A 20664-nucleotide genomic window follows, 5' to 3' on the forward strand; every position below is an offset into this window, starting at 1 on the left:
TAGCCGCTGTACAAAGGAATAACAAACATACATACTTACACACATACTTTCGCCTTTATAATATTAGTGTGATTTACCACCCCGCTAATATTATGGAAAACGTGAAAAATGTAAATACAAAAAAGAAAACGTATCCGCGGGGGAAATCCACCGGGTGTCGGTTTGTATTTCCTTTTTCTTACGAATTACAACGTCTCACTAAGTACGCGTCTTTGCGGATTACGTGGAATTTATTTTTGGGAATTAGAAATTTCATGATGATTTTTTTGGGAAATCGCGTCTTTACTGAATACAGATTTGTCTGGCTTTTGGAATGTATTAATTTGTCGATACAATAGAATAATATTATCATCAATACATACATATAAATAAAATTGAAGTGTCTGTTTTTGATTTCAATATCAAGTATTTTCTCAAGTGCTTTTAGTTTACAAGATATTAAATGTCAATCAAACTTTTTAAAATTTTTGTACACTCAAATGAAAAAATTATAAATTTATCAAAATATATTTTTATTGGTAAAATCATGATTTTTATTTGCAAACTTTCAGCCTTCATAAAAAGAGGTTTGTACATAATTATATTACATATTTTGACGGCCGCGTGGCGCAGTGGGTAGTGATCCTGCTTTCTGCATCCACGGCCGTGGGTTCGATTCCCACATCTGGAAAATATTTGTATGATGAGCATGGGTGTTTTCCAGTGTCTGTGTGTATTTATACATTATATAAGTATTTATATGTAGTATATAATTGTATATTAATATTATAATTATAATATCAACTATCTTAGCACCCATAACACAAGCTACTCTGTATGCTTACTTTGGGGCTAGATAGTGATGTGTATTGTTTAAGTATATTTATTTATTTATTTATTTATATTCATATATAACATACAAAGGAAAAAATCATGAGTTTATATAAATATAATTTATTATGATTTTTTATTTGACAAACTTTCAGTTTTCATAAAAAAGGTATGTCTGGCTATTGCAGTGTCATGGTCCATATATTACACACAAATATAAAAATCATGAGTTTATCAAAAAATATTTTTATTGGTATACAGTAGCACACATAACCGAGAAACCCTCAACTGTACCTCATAATGTAGATAAAAATTTAATAAAAATCTCTTCATATCTCAAATCAAATATCATCAAAGCAAATCAGTTCTAATAAAAAATGTAGATCCCACAAAGTCCTCGTAGTCTCATAAATTACCTATATACCTGACGTTCGGGCCATTGCTTTTCAAATAAGTCTCATATTCAGAGGACATCAATTGTATAATACTACAGGTTTTTAATTAATATTAATGCTTTGGGCCAGCGTGGTGGACTACTTATTAGAATAGCCCCTCTCATTCTGAGAGGAGACTCGAGCTCAGCAGTGAGCCGAATATGAGTAGATAATGATGATGATGACTGCTTCATATTATTCAGTATGTAAAAAAAAATATTAATTACTAGCAAAACTCCGCGGTTTCACCCGCGTAGTTCTCATTCCCATTGGAATAAAGGGATAAAATGTCACATAAACATTATCACTACCTGATAATGTAGCTTTCCATTGGAAAAAGAATTTATCGTATCAGTCCAGTAGTTTCAGAGCCTATCCAATGCAAACAAACAAACAATCAAATCTTTCCTCTTTATAATATTAGTATAGAAAACCTTAAGACAATAATTTTGAGTCGTCACTTCTTTATTTTTACATTTTTAATGCAATGGTAAAACTTAAAGATAAAAGCTAGCCGAGTTCGAACTAGATATTATTTTTTTATTATTGCCATATCATGGAACAAATAAGTAGCCATTGTATATTGAATTAAGTCCACAGAATCAGCTAGAAATAACTTTAATCATTGTTTCCTTTGTGTCCATAAACGCAACAACTTTCGCTTCAAATCTCGTGGCCCTGCGTCAGTTTTCCTTACATTCTTTGTACCAAACAAACCCTCGGCAATATTTTAAACATATCGTAATGAAATCGGAAGAAGGAATTATATTTTTTGTCATTCATTCCAGTTTTATGGGCTCAGGCGTCTTACTTTTGCTAATAAAATGAACAAGATTATTGTAATGCGATGTTTACGGATGTAATGTTTAGTTATCATCGGGCCTAGAAATTTTATGCTGTGGTTTACATCTACATCAAAAAATCATGTTCTTTCGTAAAAATATATAAATAATGCGATTTAAAAAAAATCCACCCATCCAAGCTAGATCAGTAGAATCTAATTTTAATGGAGTTTACTTTTTAAATAAATATTTTAAATAGAGGATTTAAAGGCTGTTGATTTTTCCTAAAAAATAATAAACATAATCAAAAATTTCAATACAATGAGATTAAATTACTGTAGGTAACTTCTTGGTAAAGTAGACTCTACATTGTACTATAAATCCTTTGCGATACATCCTTTGCGATGTTTGCAGGGTGGTAAATAACCATAACAGAAATCTACTTTGCGCAGACTAGTAATTTTAGAAAATATAAAATTCTAAATTCCCGATTAGGAAATCAAACCCAAGACCTGTTTTTAGGGTTTCGAACGTACATAGTACAAAAATGGAACCCTTATAAATTATAATATCACTCGGACACACTTTAATGTCTGTCTGTTTTCTCCGAATGTACTAGACCATTTCAGTTGAAATTTGGTACACTTATTATATTTTTTGTATATTACCAACCGCCACAAAACATTAACTGTATTTAAAGGTTTTTTCCTAATAGTGAAAGTTTTAGAAAAAAAAAATCATTCGCTAACAATAAAATGTTATTAAAACTAAAGTTAATTAATTCTTAAGGAGCGTGACCAACCCTTTCTGCCACTAGCAGTCATGGGAATGCTTATAAACAATGGTGGTTCTGTGAAGGGAAGATCTATGGGATAGTTTACCAGTGGTTTAGCCGCAAAGAACTGGTTATGGTATATAAAACTTATATAGGAGTATACTAGTATTAAATTATTAGTGTTAATTATTGAAATTTTCTTTATACTTTCCTTCATAGAGAAATTAAGGAAAGAGGTCATTAAATATAGAAAATTAAACGCAACGCAAACGTTCTCCTAAAGGATAAAGCAAAATGAATAATGATCTATCTTCGTAAATAATAATCTAAATGTTTTGTGTTAAGTTAATATACTGGCCGGCTTTCGCTTGAATTTGGTCTATACGCTGCCGCGTATCTCGATATGTACAATTTTAGAATGACAACATTTTCATCAACATCAAGCTTTTTTGTGTTAATTATGCTTTTTTTCGGGTTTTTCAAATATTAAGCCATATTTTACAGAAAGAAATCGTTATAATAAAAAAATCAATCCGCCATTCCTACTTGCCACATGCCGATTCAAAAGCCGATAGATTATTTGTTTTATACCATCACCTGCCTTTACAAAGGAGAACGAATCCAATACGAGTTACAAAAATGGCGTCAAAACATACTCGAAATGCCTTTACAAAAATTGTTGACAGAATTCTAATTAATGCCATCCGCAATCAGCGCATATTAAGCGTTGGCGCGAACCCTCCAAAAACTCAAAGATGCAGTGACACCGGCTTTTCCATAAATAAAAAAAAGGATTAACGTTAAAAAGTCGAAAAAACTCCATCCACTTCGAGTTAATGATACGGTATGGCGAGAGACGTAAAACAAAGGTTCGGCTTCATGTTACACCGTGGCGAGCAATTGCAACTTATTTTATCTATTGATTGGCTACTTTACTTCATCTACAAGAATATGTGTATGTTATATGTACGCTACACACAAGATGACAATACCACACATGTGTATTGAATTGGAAAGATTGTGATGATGGTATATTCCAGAGCATCTCTAAAAGTCGACACTAGACATATGTTTATCTTACAATAATGAGTTTGTATTCAAACTAAATACCATAAACAGAAGATTTAAAATAATGAATTAAAACTCGTTGTCACACTTATATTATAAAGGTGAAAGTTTGTGTGTAAGTGTGTAAGTGTGTAAGTGTGTAAGTATGTTTGTTCCACTTTTACGCTGCGGCTACTGAAGCGATTTGGCTGAAATTTGGAATAGAAATAGATTTTAATACATAGGCTACTTTTCATTCTGAAAAATCCATGGTTCACGCGGGATTTGTGAAAAACTGTAGTCCACGCGGACGAAGTCGCGGGCGTCCGCTAGTTGTTAATATTATTATTACATGTTGGTAAAAATCCTGCAAAAAACGGAAAGAAAACGACGTTGACATAATGGATTACATGAAGTTTCTGAGTATAAATGTTATATAATAAGTGGCAGGCAAGTAGTCCTTTAGACTATACATCATTGTCGACGGCTACTAGGGAATAATGAATACTTGTGTATCTAGTGATAACTTGTGTATCTAGTAATACACAAGTATGCAACGAAGTCCATCTGCGCTCGCTCGCCTCGGTGTAACACGCCCCCACCGAAAACTTCAAGGTTCGCTTGAGACCTCTTCTTGGGATGTCTCGATTTTTACTTTATTTTCGATCCGTTTTTCCTCCAGCTAAAACCGTCAGCCGTCTAGCCCGATTCTTACGGTCGCTATCGACTCTAAGGACTTTGTACCGTTATTTGTTTTTTAGCCTTCTTCATAAGAGGTTTTTAAAGTCAAACACAAAGCTGGGAAAACCACAAACGTATGTATAAAAACGTGAAAGCATTGTTTTGGATGCTGCCTGCATGAGGCGTTCATTACTCTTAAAACTGGCGATATAGTTCTGGTTGTATTTGAAGACTAATTTTCGTCCAAATGAAGATTTTTACCATTTAATGGATAAGCCAAGAATGGTAGTAAATAATAGGAGACAAAAGTGGCTCTATATGGTTAACGATACCTTGTCGCTTTGTGGTTACTCGTTTTTTGGAATTTGGCTTGGGATTGGCGACCGCAATTTTTAGTAGACATTGAAACAAATGAAGGCTAAAAATTGTGAGTCTATGCTAGGAGGTGCGGTAGATAATTATGGATTTTAGGAGTTATAGCTTTAGAAGGTAGCAGGTTTCAAGGCTCCAGATATTTCTTCTTGAAAATCTTTAGATAATCTTGAATATATCAATATCAGTTCAGTTATAGGTACCTGATTATTACACGACTTAAAGATAGAGATATTAACAATCCTAGCTAATGAGCAATCGAATAAATGGTGGTAGTACTAAAAATCAATTGAATAAATGATGGTAGTACTAAAAATCAATCGAACAAATGGTGGTAGTACTAAAAATCAATCGAATAAATGATGGTAGTACTAAAAATCAATCGAATAAATGATGGTAGTACTAAAAATCAATCGAATAAATGGTGGTAGTACTAAAAATCAATCGAATAAATGATGGTAGTACTAAAAATCAATCGAATAAATGGTGGTAGTACTAAAAATCAATCGAATAAATGATGGTAGTACTAAAAATCATGGTTTTGCAATAAACAATATCCAAAATTAATATTATTCCCAATAGTTTGTGTAAACCAAACCAAAGTATTGATTACACAATCAGAAATCACTTGGCGAAGGAAGCTCATATTCATCGCGTAAATAAACTTGCATTATGTGGAAATGCACACCGCGGTGATAGTATAAATAAACTGAGTGTACATTAATTTCATACTGTACCTACTTGTGGACGTAGGAACTGGGCCTGTAGCCAAGTGGCATAGCGATTGTCTTTCTACGATCGCAAACGCTTCGAAAACTAGAAAAATCTATAGCAATGGCATTTGCTATCGACAGGTCACGTGTTCAAGTTGTCGATCGGATCTATCATTGCCATTTTTCTAGTTATCGAAGCGTTTGCGATCGTAGAAAGAGAATCGACATGCCACTTGGCTACAGGCTCTGAACGCGAAGCTGTTATCAAGTTACAGGCGGACAGACAGACTGACGTTGTTATAAATGAGATAGAGATCGACAAATAAAAGGTCTTATTAACAAAATTAATTGATTATAAGGTTTTACGTGTGTGAGTCTGGCAATCTGCATTGGGACAGAATTTGTACGTGGGATTTGTTTGTAGTATTGCGTCGAATCTTGGTGACCCTGTTGCATGGATTCGTCGGTTTTTCGCAGATAATAGCAAAATAAACCAATTATTCCCTAGGTATGTATATTTTTACGGGATCCGATAGTTGTTATGTTTGGTATATCTAGGTAGTAGGTATTTTAAGTAGGTACAGCTTTACCATAGCCATGCTCTCTACCGGTTTTAATTGTGTTTTGAAACCATTCAGGGACCCATTCAAATATACACAAGAAATTTCATCCAAATCGGTCCATCTGCATCACAGGGGTTAGATGACAAGCACATGCACAAAGTAATTGTGTATAAGAATGTAAAGAAGCTAAATAGGATCATACATGAGAAGATGGTAAGTGAATTTTCCAAAAAAATATTCTTCAAAATATTGTTATTATCTTGCATGACGAACTTGCTATGTATCTATAGAAATACAATCTATGACAGGCAACCCTGAGGCTTTTTACCTAAGGGTTTGAAATGTTTTTAACTCTTTAAGCATTTACTTATGATAAACAGTCACCTTGCCTATCTAAATGCAATAAAAACGAAAGGTCATGAAATCTCGAAAACCACTTAGGTACAAAGATGAAATTTGGTAGGGAGGTATTTTATATAGTTAGGAGAGATCCGCTGATTAAGGATATTAAAGAGCGGACGAGGCCGCGGGCCTGTGCTAGCATGCTATATGAGCCCACGAATCCATGTCAAACAAAAAAAAATCATCACATATATTTGTGTATATATGTACTGTTATAATTTATATTTTCATTTGAATTTTGAATTACTTTTATTATATACCTATCCATTTCTTTTAGATCACTGGCAGAGATCACTTATAGAGATAAGTGTTTCTTTGTCCACTGTTTTTCTTTTTACTTTTGTGTGTGACTAATATAAGTACTAAGTAAATAATCTTAGCTACAAAAAAAAATCGGCAAATTGCTGTTCCACACCCTTACTCCTTAGGTATACCAAGCACTTCAGCCATCTAATATTTTACAAGATCATTCTCCATTTGCTTTTCCATTCCACCCTTCTTGAGTTTTTCATTTTTTTTTGTTATATTTTCCTTTTTTTCCTTTCGCGACTTGTTTTCATTTTTTGCCAGCGTCTCGGATGATTGCTCCGTCGCGTTCAAGTGGTCGTCTCGTTGGATGCTGTGCTCTTTTTAATCCCTTATCTCGGAGGTGGTGAGGGCGATATTTAAATGAGTCAGCTTTACCTGTCTTGAGACTGGTCTAAGATCCAGCATTAGAAATATACTTCTCATCTAAAAAATCGAAACAATCCGCAAGTACTGTTTAGGCGATCTGTTTCGATGTTTTGATGAGAAGTTTAAATACCCTCATCTGTTATTTATTACTGAAATGATTCACACTGACACATTAAAAAAAGAGGTTGCCTAGTTAAATTAAGACCAGACACATAAGAAACCGTTTGTCCATAACCAAAATTAACCAAAATTGATTGTCTTTAATCTAGTGTTATTTATATCTGGCAACACCACAGTTCCAATGTGAAAGCAGGTAACCTATACGTTTTCAATTCTGTTAATCATAACGAGAGTCATAATTTGTAATAAGAGAATTAAGATGAAATAAATTAAAAAAAAAGAATTATTATTTAATACTATCTGGCCGCAATTTTACTAGGCAACCTATTTGCAATAATAACTATAATTATTTAATATCCCAAATAAATGTCAGATGAGGGTATATGTATCTTATGCCGGATCTTTTACTACACGGTTTTGTCAAAATTTTGTATTCTACAGAACAAGTGTTCAGTTGTTTCATTGTCCCTGAAAGGACATGGCTAGACGATAATCTGAAGAGCTGATAAGATCACTAAGTGCTTTGTCTGTGGTTGAATAAAAGTTTTTATTGAAAATAACCACAAAATATACATTCTTGGTTTTACACATAACATTACTAAGAGGCAAAGGCACTCCTTCAAGTACGCAGTCTTTCTAAGTATTTCAAGTCTTTAATAAGGCAGATGTAGGTGAACTGCGAAATACTAAGTCAGCTTTAAATAAAACAGCGATAAAATCGAAATCGTCATAATTCCTAATATATTAATTACAACTTATAAAATGAAATTTCTGAAAATTATAAAGACATACTAAATATACTGACTCGTAATAAACGAGTACTTAAAAGGTAGTTTTCAAATCTTGAAACGATATAATTTTTTAAACATTAAACTATTCGAAAAATCATTAAACAAGTGCGATAATAATAATAAGAAGTGCTGCAAAAGGTAACAAAAAAGATATAAATAATGAAAAGGGAAAATGTAACAAAATAAAGATACTTAATATTAATTCAGAAAATCTGATTCTAAAGACGCAACGAAAGGCGACGCTCCACAGAACGTCGTCAAAAATCACGAACACGCATCCAAATGTATTAAAATGAGTATTAAAAATAAAAAAAGGATCCCCGAGGAGCCACAGGAGATCATCCCACCAATTTACTTATGAATATTAAAGTAAGAAACGGATACGGGGGCCGGAGAACACGACTCACAAAAAGACCCTCCAGTGATCCTTGAAACGAGAAATACATTTTGGCGGATGACAAAACACAAAAGTGGAGGAAACTCTTGCACGATTCGCTTTTAATATTTGAGAGTGTCCTTGGGATGTTTAATTTTAATGTATTTTTGCTTTTGTCCGAAAATGTCCGTGGATTTGTGAGACGCATTTGACATGCTTATGTTTGGAGTTATGAGTAAGTTTTATTATCCCACCAAAACATTTTCATGTAAAGCCAAGTCTTGAGTGAAACATAAGAGTTAAGTTCCATACAAACTTTTTTCCCCCTATTTTAAGGTATGTAGAGCAAAATTCTTCCTATGACTTCAGGAAGTGCCTACCCTAACAATTTTGATGATTATTATATTTTGTCAGTGAGTGACAATATATGTTTCATTTGAAGATATTATTTAATTTCCAGACTTAATTTTGTCTTGCTATCTTGATAATACTCAACTGTAGGTATTTGTGTGTTTAGTAGGTAAATATAATTTCATCGTTCAATGAGGAAGCCATCGAGAGGCACTGCTACCGTTCACAGCAACTGAATCTAAACACAATAACAGTTAATGCCATTCCGCAGTAACGAGATAGCCAGTAAACTCAAATATATCACAACTTCAACACAACACTAAACTTTAAATGCATACAATAAAATTACTAATGAAACGTAGAACTTTATCGCAGTGAGCGCTCGGAGATCGTGTTACGTGAACTCAGAAGGTATTCAGTTAGACAAGGTTGCATACGGTTATTGCGTTTCAGTGCAGATTTTACGTTTACTTGTATTTGTACGGACTCCCACTGTGAATCAGTATGGACGAGAATAGACAGTGCGTATACACAGACTAAACGAAAATAGAAAGACATTTACAAAAATGTCCGTATAAGTGTCATTATCGTTGTCAGCAAATTGTCAGTCTATTTTAACGGTCAACTAGGTCATGCGTAGAATGTTTCTTACCCTATTTGTTCCTAACACAAGTAAGTACGGTAATTAGAAATGAATTTGGATCATAGTGGTTTAGGAAGGAGCATAAATATACGTATTAGGTACTTGGAAAGTACACACAGTGGTACCCAGCCCCAAAGCAGCAGAAAACATATGCCTAAAGTAAGCTTAGCTTATTTTATGGGTAGTACTTTAAATTAATAAATAGATAGCTGATAAAACATGTATAACACTAACACATATAAATACGTATATTACCACCACCCAGACACTGAAAAACATTCATGCTCATCGCGCAATAATTTCCCCATTCTGTGAATCGAACGACTTTGGATGCAGAAGGAATGGTCCTTAGCCACTGCGACTAGCCATCTAAGTAAATCTTAGATAACTTTGAAATGTTGAAGGTCGCCACATTTTCTTACCTGCGCTACGTTCGTACGTTTACTTTTCAGTCAGTCATTATAAAACACTGTACAGTTAAAACTGACGGACACGGACGATATAACTGAACAGAGGGCCTAGTGGCAGTACGATACTGAGACGACCGCGTTGACGTAAACGCGAATTGCATAACTGCACAACTGTTTCAATTCCGTATAAATTCGCGTTTACGTCAACGCGATAGTAACAGTATAAAAACATCGAAAACTCCCACTAGGCACACAGTTCGACTGTTCAGTTAAAACTGCGCAGTTAAAAACGATCGTCTGTAGCACGGGCTAGACTATAACATTTGATCTTGTTTGTATTTCGTCTATTTTCTTTATATCTGTGCGCGTATGTAACAATAATAAGGTGTATTTACGTGTTAAGTTGGGCTGACGTGTATTGGTCTCCGAGACATTGTAACCTTGAACGGGACAATACAAAATGCACTTGTATATGAACGGTGCATATTAATTTGTGTAAATTGCAAATCGTATTGTATTTGAACATCGAGTTCTCGGAATCGAAAGATAGAAATCGATTTTTTATCGATTTTATTATGAGGTATTGTGTTACTTTTTTGTGAAAAGGTTAGTTTCCTTTTGACGTTTTGGTTATGAAACCTTTTTACTGTGGATACATTGTTTTTTTTTTTTAAATTGAAAGCGTGTAATTAGATGCAACCCGGTGGCAGTGGTGTGCATTTCATACATGCATACCCTAACAAATATTTTGTTAATGCGTAAACAATGCACATTAGCCCAGTTCGGTTAAATTGTTTTTCTAATGCATACCCTGATCAACAACCTTATGCACGCCACTGCCCGGTGGTAGAGTCTTTAAAATAGGTAGTCAAATATAATAGTACGATAGGTAGACAGGGAGTCAATTGTAGAGTTTGAACTATTTTGAAAGGTAGGTTTCAAGGGTCCAGAGTCCAGACCCTCAACCGTTTAAGTACTATCACAGACTCCCCTTCTAAGAGTTTATTCACTTCTTTTTTGATCAGATGACTCCTGTCAAGTAATGATTTAAGCATTTTTCGTTTTGTTTTAGTCGTTAAATCCTCATTTTTTTATAGAAAGTGACGAAACAAACTTATTTATGTAAAAGTTTCTATTCTCTGCTGGGGTTTCCTAATTAGTCTTCGATCTAGGTCTAGAGTAAAGTTGAAATTTTGACAGGGAGGTAGTTTATACTTAGTCGAAAATCGAAATCTGCTAAGAAAGACGGCCTTATTAAAAAGGACTATCACGGGCGCCCGTTAGTTGAGGTTTTTTATATTATCAACCCATATTCAGCTCGAGTTTCCTCTCAGAATGAGAGGGGTTAGGCCAATAGTCCACCACGCTGGCCCAATGCGGATTGGCAAACTTCACACACGCAGCGAATTAAGAAAATTCTCTGGAATGCAGATTTCCTCACGATGTTTTTCCTTCACCGTTTGATATTTAATTTCTTAAAATGCACATAACTGAAGAGTTGAAGGTGCTCCGGACCGGATTCGAAGCAGCCACACCCTCCGGAATCGGTGGCAGAGGTCATATCCACTGAGCTAAGGTACTAAGGTAAGGGTAAGGGTTGAGGTATTTGTCTCTATGATATTATTACTCGGAATCCGAGACTTGGTCGCTGACTATGGGCCTTATTAGAAGGCTCAAAGCCACTCAGCGGGCGATGGAGCGAGCTATGCTTGGAATTTCTCTGCGTGATCGAATCAGGAATGAGGAGATCCGCAGACGAACTAAAGTCACTGACATAGCTCAGCGAGTCGCGAAGCTGAAGTGGCAATGGGCGGGCCACATAGTTCGAAGAGCCGATGGACGTTGGGGTCCCAAGGTGCTGGAATGGCGACCCCGCACCGGAAAGCTCAGTGTTGGGCGACCCTCCACTAGGTGGACCGAGGATATCAAGCGGGTTGCAGGGAGCCGCTGGATGCTGGCGGCTCGAGATCGTTGTGCGTAGAGGTCCATGCAAGAGGCCTATGTCCAGCAGTGGACGTCTATCGGCTGATAAGGTAAGGTATTATTACGTAGGTATATGATTAGTCTTTGTTTAAAACGGCCATTACTCTTCAGTCTGCCTATATATACCCCGGTCATTAACGCTGGCAGTAATGATGTTATGACAGTTGCGTGTGTTGTGCCTCTGCCTTTTATTGCTATACAAACACACACACACACACACACACACAACATTATGCGTAATAAAACTGTCAATATACAAGGTCAAGTAAGTCATTTATTGCATTGTTTTATACCTACATGAATAAGTAGGTATTGGATAAACGTGATGGTAAGTTACTTGTCTTGTTCAGATTTCGAGTCACAGGGTTTAAGTTTAATCTTTGTTTTAACCACAGAGCCAGCTAACCAAAAACTGTTTAAAAACAACTAAAGAACAAATATGGAGTATTTTTTATTGGTAATTATTGATTATTATATTAATTTACGTACTTAATTATTGTTGTTAGTGTTGAATTTTGAAAAATTTTGGTTAAGTTACCGGAGTTAGTCTTTACGAGCAGCGTACTGAAGCCGTATATATCTACTTACTACAAACTTTTTATAAAATTCAACACTAACAACAATTATGTTAATTCATATAATAATCAATAATTATCAATAAAAAATACTCCATCTTATTTCTTTAGTTGTTTGTAAGCAGTTTTAAAAATATTTCAAAACATAAGACGCCGTTTTTCATGAATAATATTGAAAATTACTGATGCGACGTGTCGTACTGACTCGAGAATGTATTGGTATATATTGTTAAAATCATGACCCTTCCTTTTTGTAAGACAAGCCCTTGACTGCATATGAATCGAACCTAGGACCTCACTGTTGAGAACCATAGCACTACCAACTGCGACGTCATGCCTTATAGCTTTTGCAATGTAAAAGAAAATATTTAATGGCACAGACCGATAACACTTTTACAATAGTACGAAAAAAGCAAAGCAATTCATTATACTGTAACATTTTATTAAGCATTACTACGGAATGAGTCACTATAATCCCGGGCCGCCATCAAATCCATCCAATAATACGTAAAATACGTAAATCCCCCTCGCCCGATGTTTTGTGGGGCAATTAATTTCGTACTAAATACTAAAATAAGTTTATTTCACTCTAAACGTAAAGTGAGAGTGAAAGTCATCTTTCAAAGATTGCTCCTAGGGGTGGAGATGGCTTCTTTACGAGGGAATACATCAAGATCAACAATCGTGCATTCAGTTTTTTTTGTTAATGTATTATTTCGTACATTAGTTAGTAGACAAACTTCATAATTACCGTGACCTAATTGCATTTGAACAAAACTTATTAATCGATTACAGTCCTTTTTGAATATAATTAAAAATATGTTTATGAATGAAATAGGCCCTCTTATGAATACTTAATTACCCATTATTATTTAACTTTAGTTGGTTAGATTTATTCACTTATCTATTACTTGCTGACACCGCGCGGTTTCACCCGCGTGGTTACCGTTCCCGTGGGAATAGGGGGATAATATATAACCTTCCTCGATTAATGGGCTATCTTACACTGAAAGATTATTTCAAATCGGACCAGTAGTTCCTGAGATTAGCGCGTTCAATCAAACAAACAAACAAACTCTTTATAATATTAGTATAGATATAAATATTGTAGACTTTTAGAAGAGTATTTATATAATTGGTTAAAAAATAAAATACGATAACTTTCATGTTTAATTTTTACCTACTTTAATACTGATTTCATGAATTAATTTTATTATGAAATTACATACTAATAGATTGATTTTATCGCCGGTTCGGAGGCAGTTAACGTGACTACTGTATGTGGCTACTTATTTGAAAGGATTAGAGGACTTTTCATCACTGACACACAGTCCTAGTTGGATTGTGATCAGAAATAAACGCTAAGGTGGCGACGTGCCAAGATGCGTACGCGCATCTGCGGGCGAATAAATTTCAGCAGCACGCGACGCGGGAATGATAAGTGGTACGGTGACAATTGAAGTAAACTTCCGCGTTTGTGATATTTTAGTGCGCGAATGAAATTGTATTAGTAACATTCACTTATACAGCATTGCTGAAGTTATATTTATCTTTGCTTATTACCTTCTTAAGTAGCTATTTTTGTATGACTAACTTATTGATACTGCAAAGATAGCTTGGAACTCTGAAGGGTGATTTATAATTCACTTTTATTGGTTAAAACACTTTTATTCATGATACTACTATAAATTATACTACTACTATACTCGTAAGTATACTCGACAGAAACAAGTGGAAGGAACTGGGGGAGGCCTATACCCTATGAGGGATCCTTGTAATTTAAAAAGTGTTATAAAAAAAAAACTATTTTTTTATCATACCTAATGTAAATATTAAATATACTAACACTAGATTTAAGGAATTATTGTTACTAAAAATATTGTAAATGTTATAAGGAGAAAATAAAAAGGCTTTATTATTATTTATTATTATTATACTCCTAAGTTAGTGTATGATTGTAGTGTTATAACTTGTAGAAGGTTCAACTGTATTTTAACCATACCTCTGATAGTTTCTAAAATCATAAAATTGGAAAATGTAAAGTGAGAGTGAAAGTCATTTTTCAAAGATGCTCCTAGGGGTGGAGATGGCTTCTTCACAAGGGAATACATCAAGATCAAGTAAGTTAGTGTATGATTGTAGCGTTATAACTTGTAGAAGGTTTAACTGTATTTTAACCATACCTCTGATAGTTTCTAAAATCATAAAATTGGAAAGCTACTCGTAAATCGCTTGGTAGTACGTCTTTTCCGGTAAGATGGTAACTAGCTACAGCTGAAACCTACTAATAGATAAGACCTGAGCCGCCCTATGCCTGTGGTTTCACCCCAGTAGTTCCCGTTCCCGTGAGAATACAGGAATAAAATTTTGCCTTTCTCACTCATAAAAAACGTGGCTTTCCAGTCCGGGCTAGCATGGGCAAGGGATAAAATTTTTATCCACCCATTATATCCACTGACTAAGGATATAAATCCACCCGTCATAGCATGGCCACAAGGGAAAGACAAATTAATCCCCGATTGACATTACGCGTGGGGTAGGGGTGGGGTAGGGTAGGGGTAGGGTAGAGGTAGGGTAGGAGTGGGGTAGGGGTGGGGTAGGGTAGGGGTGGGGTAGGGGTGGGGTCGGGTAGTGGTGAGGTAGGGTAGGGGTAGGGTAGGGGTAGGGTAGGGCAGGGGTAGGGCAGGGGTAGGGCAGGGGTAGGGCAGGGGTAGGGTAGGGGTAGGGCAGGGGTAGGGTAGGGGTAGAGGTAAAGAAGGGTAGAGTAGGGATAGAGAATAAGTGCACTTATGTCACAACGAAGCTTGACCGGGTCCGCTAGTATGATAGATACTATAGATACCTACTACAAACCACCGCAAAAAACAATCACCAAACAAAACAATGCCAACAGAAAACAGATAAATAATATGCACAAAATAACCAAATATTATCAAATTTACGTTTATTTCGGACTATTAATATACCTAATGCCAATTTATAAGATATATACAAATGGGTTGACAAGTCTTTCCCTCCGTTTATCCACCGGGGATATTATATCCACCGGCGTGCCCATGCGCGGTGAGTAGATAAAAGGAGTGTGGGGGATAAACGTTTTATCCTCTCCCCGTGGATAAATTTCTCCCTTGCCCGTGCTAGCCCTGCAGTGGTAAAGACTTTCAGTAGGTCAAGAGGTTACCCTCTCTACAACACCACAAATTTCACCTCTTTATAATATTAGTATAGATATAATCCTAATTTAACCCTTGTTGAAAACCGCAACGTTATCTACCAAATATTACCTAGTTTACCAAATTCGCCAGAGTCGTAGTTAATATTTTTGGACTATCAAAAATAATAAAGCCGTCTCCACACTTCTAATGATAACAACAAAAACACTCACGCTAAGCTTTATTCGAACGTAAACCGGTGAGTATTGGAAAGATTTAATTTCCGCTTCAGTCAGCGCTTCTTATTTTATTGCAGCATTAAAGTAATATTGTACTGGCCCATCCTATCAATGTATTGTTGGAATTAACGTCTCAACGCCTGGTCTTGTTCAATAGCAATTGTGCGTTCAAACGTAATTGCATTTTTTGATGCCTCAAAGCTCGTACGGTTAAAGGGATGGACTCAAACAATGATTATTTCATACTATAGTGACTTCACTGAGCGCACACATGCACAATTTTGTGTTTACTTATATTATTTATTTATGTATATATAGTTTTTACACTGCCTAAACACACAACTTGAGATTGTAGACAATATATAGGTACTATGTTTTTAGATAACTTTCGTTTGTTTAAAAAGCGACTAAATGAAATTAAGACAATTATGCACATGTGTCCGCCTCAGTTTTGATGCGTTAGTGCCCTATCTCTAGTATAAAATATCGCTGGACTCAACATCAAGAGGTCGTGAATTTTTTGACTGGTAGTAGAATAAATAAAGAAAAAAAAGAGGAAATATTTGATTTTATTATGTTTGTTTGCATTGAATAGGCTCTGGAACTACTGAACAGATTTGAAAAATTCTTTCACTATTGGGCAGTTAAACTATCCCCGAGTGTTATAGGCTATATTTTATTCCCGCTTTCCTACAGGAACGGGAACCACGCGGGTGAAAACGCGCGGTGTTTGCTAGTTAATCCTACTAATCCTACTTCCTACTAATATTATAAACTCGAAACTAATATATTTCCCGAGATTTGCGAAAATTGATGATTTTAATGATATGAATGTTTGTTACTCTTTCACGTCTCGACTACATAACCGAATTAGCTAAAATTGAGATATACTATAGCATGGATTAACACATAGGCTACTTTTTATCCCGAAAAAATGCATGGTTCCCGAGGAATTTGTGATAAACTAGATTCCACGCGGACGAAGTCGCGGGCGTCCGCTAGTAGTATAATATTATTGTAGTAGTAGAAGTATCCGAACGCATGATGCTCGGTTCATCGACTCAGTCATGATTCATATTTCACGCGAACAAAGGATTAACGCGTGCTAGTTTTTAGAAACACCTCGTTTAGAATATTTACTTTTCGCACGTATTGCACAATTCACACGGGCAGAAAATACCTAATTATGTTGTACTTTCGATGCATCTTACTAATATTGTAGGTAGGACGGTCGCTTCGGCCGTAGCTAGTTACCACCCTACCGGCAAAGCGATTTAGCGTTCCGGTACGATGTCGTGAAACCCGAAAGGGGTGTAGATTTTCATCCTATTCCTAACAAGTTTAATCCACATTCCCTTTAATCTACATTCTCTACATTAATCTAGTGCTTCCCGGATAAAATCTGCTAAAAAGATTTTCGGTCGTCTAATTGGGCTCCAACTAATTTTGATACATGGGCTAAGAGTTAGAGTTATAGAGTTAGAGTTATACTAGGCTACTAGGATACAGAGTCTAGAGAGAGATTGAGAGCCGTGATAACCCAGTGGATATGACCTATGCCTCCGATTCCGGAGGGTGTGGGTTCGGAGCCGGTCCGGGGCATGCACCTCCAACTTTTCAGTTGTGTGCATTTTAAGAAATTAAATATCACGTGTCTCAATCGGTGAAGGAAAACATCGTGAGGAAACCGGCATACCAGATAATTATCTTAAATCTATGCGTGTGTGAAGTCTGCCAATCCGAATTGGGCCAGCGTGGTGGAGTATTGGCCTAACCCCTCTCACTCTGAGAGGAGACTCGAGCTCAGCAGTGAGCCGAATATGGGTTGATGACTAGGATACAAGAACCAATGGTGTGCAAAATATGAATGACTAGCGGACGCCCGCGACTTCGTCCGCGTGAAACTCGATGTAAGCTTTCAACTAACCCTATCCTACCCCTACCCTATCCCTACCCCTACTCCTACCCTATCCATACCCTACCCCATTTTTAAATTAAAGAATGGTTTTTTTATATATATTTATAAGATCTACAATTAATTAGAACATTTTATGGTTCTATCTTTTATAGTTTTGGCAGCGTACGCAAAATAAGTAACTTTTCAGGTTGATTTTTTACACCTTGTGTCCAAAAAACCCAAATATCCTACGGAACCCTATTTTTTTCCTAAATAAAATTTAGCCTATGTTACTTGTGGATGTAGCTTTCGAATGGTGAAAGAATTTTTAAAATCGGTCCAGTAGTTTTTGAGCCAAACTAGTATTCATTACAAACAAACAAACATACAAACAAAGTTTTCCTCTTTATAATATTAGTATAGATTGGATATTTGAAATTTGAATCTGTACTTACAACATCAGCATCTATGACGTCATCAGCAACGTCCGTCCCTCCCTTATCCCTCCAATGTTTCTCGCTGGTCACTGAAAAGTTGAACGACCTCTCTCTCCTCGGACTCAGTAAAACACCAGCCGGCGTTCTCCCATATCTGAAGATCTCCAAGTTGGTGGTAGAGAACCTGTCGTTCCCAGGGTCTGATCTCGGGAGGAAGACGTCGTCTTCCAGGTCGCTGTCGAAGCTCAGGGTCAGGGGCGGTGATGATGCAGAGCGGCGGCATTGCTGCACCGGTGGTTGAGATCTCTCTGGGATGTCCGATTCGGAGTACGGACGATCTGCAAACAAATTTTCACTATTACCATCCTACTATAAACGAGAAAGTTTGTATGGATGTTTGTTACTCTTTAACGCCGCAACTGCTGAATCGATTTGGTTGAAATTTAGAATGGAAATAGATTTTATTCTGGATTAACACATGGGCTACTTTTCATCCTTGGTTACCGAGGGTTTGTGAAAAACTAAATTTCACGCGGACGAAGTCGCAAGCGTCCGCTAGTATTAAATACTAGCTGACTCCGCGCGGTTTCACCCGCGTGGTTCCCGTTCCCGTAGGAATACGGGGACAATATATAGCCTATAGCCTTCCTCGATAAATCTAACACTGAAAGAATTTTTCAAATCGAACCAGTAGTTCGTGAGATTAGCGCGTTCAACCAAAAAAACAAACAAACTCTTCAGCTTTATAATATTAGTATAGATTATAATGATCTAAAAATGTTATTCTTTACATACTCGTATATAAAATGGAGTCGCTTCCGCTGTCTCTTCGTTTAGAACTTTTAATTAAACTATCCAATGGATTTTAATGCAGTTTTCCGCAATAGATAAGTTATTCAAGCTTTATGTCTATACTAATATTGTAGCCTCAATAGCTCAACGGTAAGAGCGGTCGGACTCATCACCGAGGGGTGGTGGTTCGATCCCTGTCCCGTTGGTCTATTGTCGTACCCACTCCTAACACAGTCTTTCCTGACTAAATGGAGGGGAATGGGAATATTGGTCATATACCAAAACAACAGGAACAAAGTAAAATAACAGCCAATAAAAAAGTTATAAAATAAATTATTCAAAACAGTTGAAAAACTAAGCTCGAAGCTACTCTATAACCTGTTCCACCAACTTGGACACTACTTCTAAATAAAAGCAAAATGTTTAAATACCCATCCGAGAATCGATTATGTTGATTAAAAAATAGTCTACAGTAGCATTTGGCTTCTGGCTATTGTACTGTTGGCGAAATGAAAAATAGTGTTGAAGGAAATTAGGCAGTAACTTAATTGGTTTAAGGGTTGTTTTTGACTGAAACTGTTGTCCTAAAAGTGATTTGAAGTGAGGAGGAGAATCTAAGATTTCATGAAATACATGATAATAAATACGATTTATAAATTAAGATTAAAAATGGGAACTATAGTTATTTTTCAACTTGTTTATTGTTCACATACCAACGATATTTTGATAATAATTTGTATGATGCTGATTGCGAATTATATACCTCGGTATAAAATCATCTACTGTACTAGTTCTAGTGGCAATGGGCAGGCCACATAGTTCGAAGAGCCGAAGGATGTTGGGGTTCCAAGGTGCTGGAATGGCGACCCCGCACCGGAAAGCGCAGTGTTGGTCGACCCCCAAGGTGGACCGAAGACATCAAGAGGATTGCAGGGAGCCGCTGGATGTTCGCGGCTCAAGACCGTTTTGTTTGGAAGTCCATGCAAGATGCCTATGTCCAGCAGTGGACGTCCATCGGCTGTTAATGATGATAATAATGACTAGTACTAAGTATATGTAAGTACTTCTATCTTGGATCAATTGAAAATTTTGCAAACCAGTCCTTCTGGTCTATTCTCTAACTTTGAGTACGTAATTTCAGTTGATATAGCTACACAAAAATTAACAACTAGGTGGTAAGGCAAAGGCACTAACATCTAATTGAACCCAAATGTCACCTTCACCTGGTCCTTCAACGGACGAGGCTCTGGCGACCGACCAATGGCGGGATACCCATACACACATCTGGGAAACCAGGCGGACGAGGTTTCAGCAAACTTGGAGTAGAAATAACTCCTAAAATGTCTGGTGTAGAAGACAAGGGGAAACCACTGTACTATTTTCCCAAGAGAGAAGTGGTAGATTGTAAAGGGAAGCACACGATAGAAGGGTGACCACCAACAGATGCCGATGGAAGGTGTGAACCCGCAGGAGGTTGGGATTTTACCAGGACCACGATCTTCAGTAATGAAGGAACGACTGTAGAGAGAGAGAGAGAGATTTTTTGACATTGTTTAACAATGGGCTATTGATTTGATGTTAATTACGGGCAATAGAGCATGGTTTGTGAATAAGCCAACTGGAGGAATCCAGAAAAAAGTATAA

The 20664-nt window shown here is 36.3% G+C and overlaps 1 protein-coding gene across 1 annotated transcript in view; it reads right to left on the minus strand.

The window, feature by feature from the left end:
* Positions 1 to 20664, minus strand: part of LOC112057873 (uncharacterized) — a 173318-nt gene that overhangs the window by 41405 nt on the left and 111249 nt on the right. Inside the window, exon 2 of the mRNA XM_052888323.1 lies at positions 18247 to 18566. Within this exon, the coding sequence (XP_052744283.1) occupies positions 18247 to 18566 (320 nt within the window). The remainder of the gene's footprint in view (positions 1 to 18246; positions 18567 to 20664) is intronic.

This window comes from Bicyclus anynana, chromosome 22 (genome assembly GCF_947172395.1).
Source record: "Bicyclus anynana chromosome 22, ilBicAnyn1.1, whole genome shotgun sequence".
In the NCBI taxonomy this organism is placed as follows: domain Eukaryota; kingdom Metazoa; phylum Arthropoda; class Insecta; order Lepidoptera; family Nymphalidae; genus Bicyclus; species Bicyclus anynana.